The sequence below is a fragment of the Lemur catta genome, chromosome 8 (genome assembly GCF_020740605.2).
Source record: "Lemur catta isolate mLemCat1 chromosome 8, mLemCat1.pri, whole genome shotgun sequence".
NCBI classification, from domain to species: Eukaryota; Metazoa; Chordata; class Mammalia; order Primates; family Lemuridae; genus Lemur; species Lemur catta.
The window spans coordinates 6,712,143-6,724,422 of NC_059135.1; the positions used below are offsets into that span (position 1 = coordinate 6,712,143).

The window sequence follows — 12,280 nt, forward strand, 5'->3', positions numbered from 1 at the left end:
CCTTGGCCTCCCAGAGTGCTGGGATTACAGGTGTGAGCCACCGCTCCCGGCCTGTTTCCAAGTTTTTGCAATTATGAGTAAAGCCACTATGAAGACGCTTCTGCAGGTTTTGTGTGGACACAGCTCTCATCTCATTAGCAGAAACGCGAAGGAGCACGATTGCTGGGTCATATGGTAAGAATCTCACCACTCCCATTTCATGCCCCACCCCTCTGGAGGGCTAGAAAAATGCCTGTGAAACTTAGGTCTTGAATTTGTTCAGAAAGAGAATGGTCCTCCCTGGGGAGGAAAGGGTATTTCTTAGGACAGGGGTCCTTACATGGGTCCCCCAAATACCCTAGAATCTAGGGCCTAGATTATACATGGGAGGAAGGAGCACTGGCTCTCATCAGAGTTTCACAGGTTGGGGAAGCAAAACAAAGTGAGCTATAGTTTTACCTGCAGCTGAAACCATCCTCACAGATGTGACGGGGAAAGCAACTGACAACCTCAGCACTCTGAGTGCTACAGAGTGAAAACCTATCTTCTCATTTCCATTTCTAACTGGATTCAGGGACTCAGCATCCAATAGAAGCCCTGGGCTTTGCCCCTATGAGACACTCTCTTCTCTCCTCTAATTCAAAGATTAGAGGTGCTGGATGCGGTGGTGTACACCTGTATTTCCAGCTACTCCGGAGGCAGGAGGACCACCTGAGCCCAGATGTTCAAAGCTGCAGTGAGCTATGATGACGCCACTACACTCCAGCCTGGGAGACAGAGCAAGACTCCATCTCAAAAAAAAGAAAGAAAGAAAGAAAAAGAAACTAAAGGCAAATTGATGGGATGGCCAAGTTCATTTGCACAGTTTATTTAAAAAGAAACAGCTGTAAGGTAGAAAGGCAGATGTTTTCTTTGTTGTAAAGACAGCAGGTACAAAAGATAATAAATATGACAGTAGGAAATATTTTTTAAAAATACAACCAACCCTGGGGTTTGTGAACAATTCCAAGAGCCCTCAAGATATGAAAATGTAAACCAGGAGGGAACATTTTTCACCTCAATGCCTTGAAGCAGATGTTGGAAACTGGTTAATGATGAGGATGGTCATGACTTTTGGGAGTTTGAAAGGCCCTGGATTTGCCATTTGGGAATGTCAGGGGTCCGCTGTAATACAATTTGCATAGAGTCGGAGTGAACAGGATCATTCTATGCATTAGTATTCTAATTATGCTTTCATTCTTACAGGGAAGTAGCACAGTATTTAAGAGTGGAAAAAAGGCTGAAATGGAAAGACATGAGTGGAATGGGGTGGAGCAGGCAGGCCTGGTGGACACTAAGGGGCCAGGAGACAGGTGCCAGGAAGGAGCAGAACCTCTGTCTTGTCTCTGCTATGTCACCTTGGCTGAGTGCAATTCCCCCTGTTGGAGGGGGGACAGGCAGTGGGCCATGCTGGCCTCCCTCAAAACCCACCATCACCCAAGGGCAGAAGATGCAAAAGCAACTGGCAGGTCTGACCAAGCATGAGAGTAGGGGGGCTGGGCAGGAAACAAGGAGGAGGCTGCAGAGAATCCCCCGAGAAAGTGGGCAACACAAAAGACACCAATCTGTACAGATTAGCACAGCAGACTGCTCTTGATGTGGCATGGTAAAGGGACGAGAAGAATCGAGTTCTGGCTACAGAGAAAGGCAGAGGAGCAGAGGCAGGAGAGGGAGGCGGTGGGCAGCAGGCCCACCCCAGACCCACTTGGAGGGCTGGGACACTGCGAGCAATGAGGGCTGGCACAGGGCTGGCACTGGGGGCTGACTGTGGATCCTGGCTCGGGGAGGGGCCGGCAGGGGTGGTGAGTGTGCCGGGCCATCTCCACCCCGGCACCTGTGAGGCACAGCTGTGGATGGAGGGCAAGGGCGGCGGACTATGTACTGAAAGTAGCCTTGAGTTCCTTGAAGGCCGCCTGGCGGAGCTTCCTCTCCTCCTCCTCCCGCTTCCGCTCGTCTTGCTCAGCTTTTAACTCGGCTTCAAACTTACTGGCAGATGACAGGGCCTGGGCCTGCAGAGAAACAGCAAAAACAGACCTACAGAGTAAGGGAGGAGAACAGAAACACAGAGATGCTGACACCTGAGCCAGCAGCCCAGCAAACAGACCTCGTGACAAAGGCGCCCGGGCCACTGCTCCTTCCCTTTGGTCTTCAGAAGTTCACGTTCCGACAGCACAGACACCATCGCCGTGTTCGCTGCTGGGTTATACGTGCTTCTGACTTCCCACCATACTGCTTACTATTCCTGCTTATTTCCCACTTTTACATCCTTTCATTTCACACTGATTATTGTTTAGTTCCAGGGAAAAAGACAAACCAAATGAATCCCCTGCTGGAATTCTGACTGAGGTGGCATCAGTCTGCCCGTGGCAAAGGTATACCTTTACAACGTACAGCCTCCCCTGACTGCCTCGGTTTCCACGCAGTGCTGCTTTGATGCTGCCCACTAATCAGTCATCCTATATTTACCTCTAAATGTTACAAGTTTTTGTTGGTATTGTGAATGTGACTTGATGCTGTTTGAGCTTTTTCAATCTAACAATTTGTCTTCAATATTATATCAGATAAACCCATCTAAAAATTCTCTATTCTAGAACTGATTCTTTTTGTGTGTCTTATCAATTTGGTAAAATTTCTGGACAACACACAGAGGGTATAGATTATTTTAATAAAGACTACTAAATTGCTCTCCAAAGTAGCTGTTCCAGTTTACACCTCCACCATCAGGGACTGGACATACTCTTTTCCCCACAGTCTTGCCAATGCTTATCATTAACGTTTTTACTTTCTGCCAATCTGATAGGCAAAAAAAAAAAAAAAAGGCATCTTTTATTTCCTCTTTGGTGAATTGCCCATTTGTATCCTTTGCCCATTTTTCTATTCAGCTATTTGGGTTTTTATTTAAATTTTCAGTTCTTCATGCAATTTAGGTATTAGTCCTTTGTTAAATATTTTTAAGTTACTTTCTTTCAGTCTTTTGCTTGTCTTTTAACTTTAAAGTATTTTGGTCTGTCCCTAGTTTAGGACTGTTAAAACTAATAATAGACAGACGTGCATACAGAAGAATACCATGTGAACATGAAGGCAGAGATCAAGGTGATGTATTTACAAGCCAAATAATATCAAAGCTTGCAGTAAACCACCAGAGTCTAGGAGAAAGGCATGGAACAGATTCACCCTCTGCTGAGGATGGATGGAACAGACTCAACCCTCAGAAGGTCCCAACTCTGCCAATGCCTTGTTCTTGGATCTTTAGCTTTCAGAACTATGAGACAATAAATTTCTGTTGTTTAAGCTAAAAATAATAATAATAATAATAAAGTCTCTTGGGCCACACAAATATTTAAATTTTGGTGTAATCAAATTTATCAACCGTTTCCTTTCTGGCTTTTGCATTTTATGTCATGTTTGAAAAATTCTTCTATACCTTTCAAGGTTCTAAACCCATTTTCCTACATTTTCTTCTAATATTTTTATGGTTTTGTTTTCTCATTTGGCTTTTTAAGCCACAAAAATAAGCTCATTTAATTAATTAATTAATTTTTATTTATTTATTTTTGAGACAGGGTCTTACTCTGTTGCCTGGGCCAGAGTACAGTGGCATCATCATAGCTCACTGCAACCTCAGACTCCTGGCTCAAGCAATCCTCCTGCCTCAGCCTCCCAAGAAGCTAGGACTACAAGCATGTGCCACCACGTCTGTCTAATTTTTCTATTTTTTGTAGGGATGAGGTCTCGCTATGTTGCCCAAACTGGTCTCCAACTCCTGGCCTCAAGCCATCCTCCTGCCTTGGCCTCTCAAAGTGCTGGGAGGCATGAGCCACCGTGCCTGGCCCGGGTCTGATTTTGATTAAAAATACCATCAATTCCTCTCCTCACAGCTCTTCATGGCATTTTACCTCCCGCCTTCAACTGAGTGGTCATGACCACTGAGAGTTCTAGAGCATTTTTGGGTCATTCCCATCTGCTCCCTAGCCATTGTCACTGCCCTCATGGGACCTAAAATTGTTCTCCAGACATCTGTGGAAGCTGCCCCCAAGCAAGTCCATGCTCACAGTGCCCACCCTATCATGACAAGGCCCTGCTCAAACACCTCCAATGGCTCCCCAGTGCCTGCAGCTACAAATTAGAACCACCTGCACAGCTCCACTGACTATAGGGTTCCGGCGCCCCGCCCTGGAGACATCCCAGATGGATCTGGGTGGGGTCTGGGAAGCTGGTCTGCGGGTGGCCCTGGCACTCAGCAGGCTGGGGAAAGCCTGACCTTCTTAACCAGGTGTCCAGAGAGGGGTTCCCCTCAGCCTTGGGGAGGCCAGAACTCCCTGTCTGATTGTGTCCAACATGTCCAGGGGCCATCCTTCCTCAGAGTCATCTACAGCATGTGCCACAGCCTGCCAAAGGGTGAGAAGTGCTGGCCCAATTCCCTGGTCTCCACATTCTCATTGTGGCCTCCCCTCCCAGCCACGTCACCAGCCCTGCTCCCTCACAGGTCCTGTGTCCTCACCAATGGGGAGCCCCTCCAGCCTCCAAGCGCTCCACACCCTCCGTGCCTCGGGGCCCTGTTTCTTGCCATTCCCACGACAGGGACGCCGTCCCTTCCTTGATTACAAGTGAACCCCCATTCATCTCCAACATCTGTCACACACATCAGCTCCTGTATGGCCCTCTCCCAAATTCCAGCAATGATGCTCTCGTTTGTCATTCATGCTAGCGTTTATTGAGGGTCATTACGCGCCTGGCTCTGTAATTACAAAGACAACACACCTACTCTGCCTTTGAGTCTGGGAAGGAGGCAGACATAGAAACATAACGAGCTGAACAAAACTCATATTGTTATCCATCTCGTCTTTTCTCTGGCTGTGCAAGTGATGCAGTCTCATTATAAAACATTACAGGAATAGAAAGTAAGTCCCTCAGACATAACTATTACTAATGCTGTGACATATAAGCATGCAGGTAGTATCTAATATTTAACAAAATTAGGTTGCAAACATATTGTTTTGCTTAATTTATTTTGGATGTCTGTCCACACATAACACGCAGCTGCAACTCATTCTTTGAGAACTGTGGAGTGTGCAAATGTGTGGATGCGCCACGTGGACTCACTTCCCTGATAATGGAAGTTTTGGTCATTTCCGATTTTTCTCTATTACCAACAATGCTGTATGAAAGTCCTGTGCACACACCTACGTGCATTCATAATCTACGCCCATGCATCTATACGCTAAGAGGCATCAGTGCCTCTGAAGGATAAAATCCTACAGGCAGAATTCCGGAAGTAAAGAATATAAAATGTTAACAGCTAGTCCCAAACTACTCTACAAAAAGTTGGGTCAGTTTATACACTTACCAAAAATGTCCAAGAGTACCTTGAACAGATGAATTGTAACACCACTTCCAAGTGTAACAGAGGCAGCAAAAGAGGCAGCCTTTCCCAGCCTAGACAGTCAGGAAAGCAGCCCAGAAGAGGCAACTCTTCCATGCAGGTCTGGATGAAGGAGAAGAGTTTTCCAGGCACGGGTGTTTGGGTGGGGCGCTCAGGCAGAGGGAACAGCAGGTGCTGAGGTCCCGTTGTGAAAAGGAGTGGCAGCATTTGAAGTGGGGGATGAGGCTGGAGCGGGGATCAGAGCCAGATCATAACAGGCCTTGAATGTCCTGATCAGACGTCCCCAGAGACTCAGACATACCTCGACAAGAGCACTTATCACACTGCACTGCAGCAGTGAACTGGAAACGGTGTCCTGCCAATTTTGGGTTCTCAACCCTAGGACCTTTCCCAAGGCGTCCCAAGAGATCTGCAAATGTTGGCTCAATCAGCGAAGGGAGAGGACCCATCCCAGCAAAATTAACCCTTCCCTCCTCTCTCCTCTCCATCAGTGCAGTCTGCTGTCCTCACTGGATGGTGTGTGTGCCCTGGGAGGGCAACAGTTTTGTCCCCTTCACCCTGGGAAAGGAGTTGTGTCTTAGAGCTTGCTGTGAAGCCTAGCTTTGCCGGAGGCGGGTAGAGTCAACGTTAGGTCAGGAAGGAAGGGCCAAACCACTTTCAGGATTGGGGACACGATGCTGGTGCTTAAGCCACAATGAGTGGATGGCTTGTCCCTGACACTGTAGATGACAGCACTAGGAATTCAGGCTTGTAGAGTGGCAGAAGAATAACAAAATCTGTCTCCAAGTAGCATCACAGAGACATGAGAATAGGGTCTGCTTAGAAGCCTGAGACGGCCAGCGTATGTCACCAAGGACACTTTGGGCAAGCTCCCAGAATAAGCTAAAACTGCACCAGAGGCTGGCTCCTGCCTGGAGTGGTAGGGAGTTCCACAGCTCATACCACATACCCGGTGCTCACCGGGCACTTGCTAAACTTCTGTGCATGTTAATTCATTTAATCCTCAAAGCAATTCTATCATCATCCCCATTGTACAGCTGAAGAAACGGAGCCACATAAGTCAGTGGAGGAGGCAGGATCTGAACTCAGGGGCCTGGCTCCAGAGCTGTGCCCTTGCCCACTGCACCCCACAGCTCTGGTGGGCAGGGGATCTGGAGGACCCTCTTGGTCTTTGTTTCCACAGGTGTGCTCTGCAGAGATGCAAATGACAGCGCCCAACTGTGGGGAGGCACATCTGTGTCCAGCAATGACAGCATGAGTGCAGGAGGGAATGGAAGCACCCAGCTTCCAACCACTCTCTCTCAAGAAGCAAATACCCATTCAGGGCACACCACCATGGCCCCCTCCTCTGGCCCCATTACCCACCTGCTTACAACATAGGTGCAAAGGCGGATGCAGCTTTCGAAGCAACTCAGCTATGGTTTAAGGCAAAAAGGAATTTTCTAGCAAAGTGAGGACCAAGAGTCCATCTTGGAGCACTGTAGCAGCAAACCTGTTTGAACCTGAAACCAGGATCCAATGCGTTTGCCGTTTGGTTGTTTTTCTGTTTTGTGTTTCATTTTCAGATGGCACAGAGACACACCTTCATCATCTGGGTACTTGACGGACACACTAAAGCTGAGCAGTCCCACGTGTCCTGAGCGAGCTAATGAGGCAGGCACCGGACAAGGGAGCTCTGTCTGGCAGGGGAAGGGAGGGAGTGGTTGCTCTGCACAGAAGGAACGGGTCACCTACCTTGGCTTCAAAGAAGTCCTTGGCACCTTTGACGCCCTCCAGGGCAACATCGATCTCGGAGAGCTTTGCCAGCGCCATCAGGCCACTGTCCTCCTGCAGTTCCCCAGCCGCGGCCTTGTGGAAAATGAGTAGGAACTAGAGGGGAAAGAAAGCAGAAAGCCAGAGTCTACCTCACTGAGAGACTCACAGTAACCCCCTGGGCCAAGCTCGAGTTATTTTGCCAGGCATTTAAAAAGACTGTGTATGTGTGTGTAACAAATTAGTTTCTTTCTTTATGAGATTGTCAAAAAGACAATCCACAAGGATATAGGGAAATGGGCACCCTCACATTTATCTGATGGGAGTGTAAACTGATTCAAACTTCCTGAAGGGTACTTTGGAAATATTTACCAAAAATAAAATGTTTTCTGCCCTTCTAACCATTAATTCCACTGCTGCGAATTTATCATTCAGAAACATTCACACAACAGTTTAAGCAAAAAATTAGCAATGCCCTAGTTTACAACCATGAAAGAAAAATCAAACAGGGCCAGGAGTGGTGGCTCACGCCTGTAATCCTAGCATTCTGGGAGGCCGAGGCCGGAGGATAGCTTGAGAGCAAGAGTTCGAGACCAGCCTGAGCAAGAGCGAGACCCCATCTCTACAAAAAATAGAAAATTTAGCCAAGTGTGGTGGCACATGCCTGTAGTCCCAGCTACCAGGGAGGCTGAGGCAGGAGGATCGCGTGAGCCCAGGAGTTTGAGGTTAGAGTGAGCAAGGCTGACGCCACTGCACTCTAGCCAGAGCAACAGAGCGAGACTCTGTCTCAAAAAAAAAAAAAATCAAATAGACTTGTATATGCTATTTTTTAAAAACTAAATAATTTAATATTTTCAATGTTTTTTAACCACTTATATTTTCTTGTGTCCCATCTTTGCATTAGCTTGTTTGCCTTTCTTACCATTTGCTAAGAGATCTTCACAGAACCTGGTATTATATATTTCAAATACTTTAGCTCTGTCACTTGCCTTTTAACTGGGTTTAGGGTAATTTTTGACTTTCAAAAATTTTATATAAACTTTTTTTTCCCTAGAGATGGAGTCTCTCTCTGTCGTCACGGCTAGAGTGCAGTGGTGTCATCATAGCTCATGGCAGCCTCAAACTCCTGGGTTCAAGTGATCCTCTTGCCTCAGCCTCCTGAGTAGCTGGGACTACAGGTGCCTGCCACCAAGTCCAACTCGGTTTTTTTTTTCTATTTTTTGTAGAGATAGGTTCTTGCTATGTTGCTCAGGCTGCTCTCGAACTTCTGGCCTCAAGCAATCCTCCCATCTCAGCCTCCCAAAGTGCTGTGATTACAGGTGTGAGCCACCACACTCAGCCTCAAAAATTTAACATAAACTCTATCAATCTTTTTCTTTTCTCTCACCAGTGTCATGCACAGAAAAACCTTTTTCACCACCAAGATTGCATAAACAATTACCTATGTTTTTGTCTACTAATTTGATGTCTTCTTGTTTTTTTAAACATGTAAATATCTAATCTCTGAAATTTATCCAGATCTGTCATTTAAGGTTAATCACTAAACTTATTTTCTTCCAAATGGCTAGTGAGTAATCCTCACAACATTTATTGAATAATCTATCTTCTCCCTCCATAGGCAAAATGTGACCTGAATGAATTAATCTTTGAGGGCAACTTGTACTAAGGCCTCCGCAGAATAAATGTCTAAATAAATAAATGGGCCAAACTTAAATGGCAGGTCCCCATCTTCCTGCCCTTCTCCCTGAAGGCAATTTTGTACAGTTCTCTTCTTTAAATAATTTTTATAAATTTACTTGTCAAACAACTGCTATCCAGCCTCCACGATTTACTTTTCTGTTTGGGAAGAATATAATCTGCTGTATTCCAAGTCATCATCCAAAGAGGGCTTCTCCGGGTTTTCAGGTGCCACCTAAAATATGTGCACCCATAGGGAAAATTCAGGTTTTGGGGTCTTTTCTAATGACCCTCTTCCCTTAGAAATCCCTTCCACAAAAGAACATTACCCAGAGTAGAGTGATAGGTAAACAGCTCCAACAGGCTTTCCAAACTTGAGTGTCTGTTGCTGGCGGGACTCTTGATCCCAGGGGGAAGAATGTCCCACCCGAGTGAGGGTCTTAACCACCACCACAACCCAAAACGCCTGCTAAAAACCTTGGTCATGGTGCTCGCTTCAGGGGTCCTAACGCCACTGTGGATATTGTCAAATACAAAACAAGGGATGAAGCAAGAGGCCCAAGGACTTGTGGCTTCACTGAGGGTGATGTGGCCAGCCAAGTACACCCACCTGCGGCTTCAAACTCTCTCACTAGAGGCCAGCAAAGACTTCGTTTGCAGCAGATTGTCGGAGCCAAAATTTTGGCTGAAAGAAAACAAGCCTATTAAAGGCCCAGCCCCCAAGAATAGGACGGAGGCCAAGAGGCATAGGGGGCGGTAGTGGTCGAGCTCTCTCCAAAGAGACTTCAGTGCTGCGAATGTGAGCCATGAGATGGGAAATACCTGTCCTTGGCACCCTGCCCAGCCTTGCACTGAAGCCCGACCTCACTGCTGCACGAGGCAAACACAGAACAGGTAGCTCCACGGCAGCTGTTCTCCGGGGCTCAGGGAGGCAGCTCACAAACGAGGGGCCAGTGCCCCAAACCCACACCAACGCAAGTGACCTCAGGGGACCGTGCCCCAGACTCAGTGTTCTCACGTCTAGCGTGGAGGTGACAGTGCTTCTTTCTGTTCACAGGAGGGCTTTGTGGACTGGAGACATTAAGTTCACACAGTCTTCATGGGTCCCTTCCCCAGAGCCATTTCCTCTGAACCATCAGGTCTGGGGCAGATCCCGGCCACGCACGTTCACTCTGGCAGCTCAGTGGATGATTGATGGCAGCCTGGTCATTACTTAGGGTCCCCCACCCCAGCCAGCTAAAGAAGAAAAAAAGTCCAGCTCAACCTGAAAATGTTCAGTCTTGTGTGAAGCATGCCCGGCACCCCGTTTAATTTTATGGCAATCACCGAGCGCCCCTGAATGACAATTTCTTCAACTGCCCAGCCTTGTTTGTCTTCCTATTTATAGTTCACAAAGACGGGTATGTTGTAGAAGAATTGGAAAATGTCCTAGCTGTGACTGTGACGCCCAAGAGGGGGAGGGGGAGGAGAGGTAGGGAACAAAGAGACAGAGGGAGACCCAACAAAGCTACAAAGCTCTTCCCCACAGAGCTACGGATGCTTCCGATACATTCAGACAATTTTTAGTTTCAGGGCTCTGCGTGGTGATGCAAACACTTCCCCATATTAGCTAGAACTCTTAGATTGCAAGTGACAAAAATAAACTTGTTGGCTTAAGCAAAAAAGGAGGTATTCATCATATGAAATGGATGGCTCAGAAACCCGAGGGCAAGATGCAGTGGCCTGGAGGAGGAGTGGGACTGGGAGCGGCAAAGCTCTCAGGACTGGAGGCGACGCTCCCTCCGTCCCTCGAGACTGGTCCACGGGGCAGACAACAGCCATTTCACGTGGAGTTCCTCTTCCAGGCACATGCAGCTGCAGAGCCAATTTGCACACTTCGGCCCCAATTTCAAAATCCCAGGAAAGAGAGACTCGGATTGGCCCAGCCCGGGGGTCCACCCATGGCCCACTCAGCCCGGATCACGCAGCAGGCAACCTGGACCCACCGTATAGGCTGCATGCTTGGCCACTCTAACAAATAAATCCCACAGGTCGGGTGGCTTAGACAACCGAAATGTATTTTCTCACAGTTCTGGAGGCTGGAAGTCCTTGATCAAGGTCCCAGCAAATTCGGTTTCTGGCAAGGGCTTTCTCTCTGGCTTCTAAAAGGCTTAGAAGAAGAGGCTTAGTTCTCACAGCAGTCCCCTATCTCAAAGACACAGAAACTGAGGCTCAGAAGTGGAAGAACTTGTCCAGGTGACCCAGCACCGTGTGGCAGAGCAAGGCCGGGCTGTCAGCCCGTGCTCTCCTCACTACGCCAACACACATGGGCCCACTAGCGGCTTCCGGCATAGGCAGAAACCGGCAGAGTGACAGAACAACACGGGAGGCTGGCCTGGGAAGTCTGAAAGGCGACACATCCTCACACTTCCAAGTACTGTACACCTGGCACAACTCCTAGAGATGGGGCTGCTGCAGGCTTGGGATGGGCGGAGGCTTGAACACAAACGTCCCTGAAGCTCTGCAGGGGGTTGGGAGGAACGCTTTGTGGAGATCCCCAAGCCTCTGGCGTCCACCATCTGTGGGAAATGGCCAAAGCAGCAGCTAAGCAGGAGCTACCCAAGCATCGTGGATTCGGGGAAGAGCACCTTTGGGTGGCCCCGGAGTACGGCAGGGCAGAGGGGGTTGTGTCTTAGTTCAGTGGTGATCACACGGCCCACAAAACATCCTCTCAATTCCTGTTCCCAGAGGTCACAACTTTGCTGCAGAAGCTCTCTCTCCAACATTTTCTCCAAAGCTTCACCAAGGGAAAAGCTTCTGTGGTCTACAGCCCAAGAGTACCGGGTTGGAAAGAGCCAAAGCCCTGCGCTGGGCCTGACTTCAGGCAAGTCCTGCCCTTTGTGGCTCTCCAGGTGCTTGGCTCTGGCATGAGGAATCCTGAGGGTCATGCCCAACACTGTGATCTCCTATCTCCACGTCTGCAGATTCAGGAAAAGAAGAGATGGGAGATTCTGGTGCTGATTTGTGGGCAGGGAGGGGCAAGCCCAGTTCATCACAGCTGGGGAAGTGCCTCTTGGCTATGAATTCAGCTGCAGACCCCAGGAAGAGCATCTGTCCTGGACAGAAGCCCAGTACTTGACCAAAGTCTCACCATCAGAAACCAGGATGCCAGTTTCTGCAATGACCAGGTTAAACACCAGGAAGCAGGGACCGTCCTCCACTCCCAGCTCCCAAGGGCCGCAGCTGAGGCCCCACTGAGCACGAGACTGAAAGAGCTCGGCTAACACTCCGAGCCTTTAAACCAGATGTCGTCACCAAAGTTATTATAATACCAGTGCCACACTGACACATCTAGGGTCCTTCCAATACAACTCACAAAAAAATACCCAAGACACAAAACTCCCTCCCTTGTGGGAAGGAATCTTTGCCTTGGAAGAAACCTGATGGTCCTGAGACATTTTCCCCAAAACA

General features: G+C 48.2%; 1 protein-coding gene across 1 annotated transcript in view; it reads right to left on the minus strand.

Annotated features, from left to right (window-relative positions):
• Positions 1 to 818: 818 nt before the first annotated feature.
• The window catches only part of EFHD1 (EF-hand domain family member D1), a 32,522-nt gene continuing 21,060 nt past the window's right edge, over positions 819 to 12,280 (minus strand). The window contains exons 3-4 of the mRNA XM_045559623.1: positions 7,136 to 7,270; positions 819 to 2,027 (exon numbers count right to left, since the gene is read on the minus strand). Of these exons, the coding sequence (XP_045415579.1) occupies positions 1,893 to 2,027; positions 7,136 to 7,270 (270 nt within the window). The 3' untranslated portion in view covers positions 819 to 1,892. The remainder of the gene's footprint in view (positions 2,028 to 7,135; positions 7,271 to 12,280) is intronic.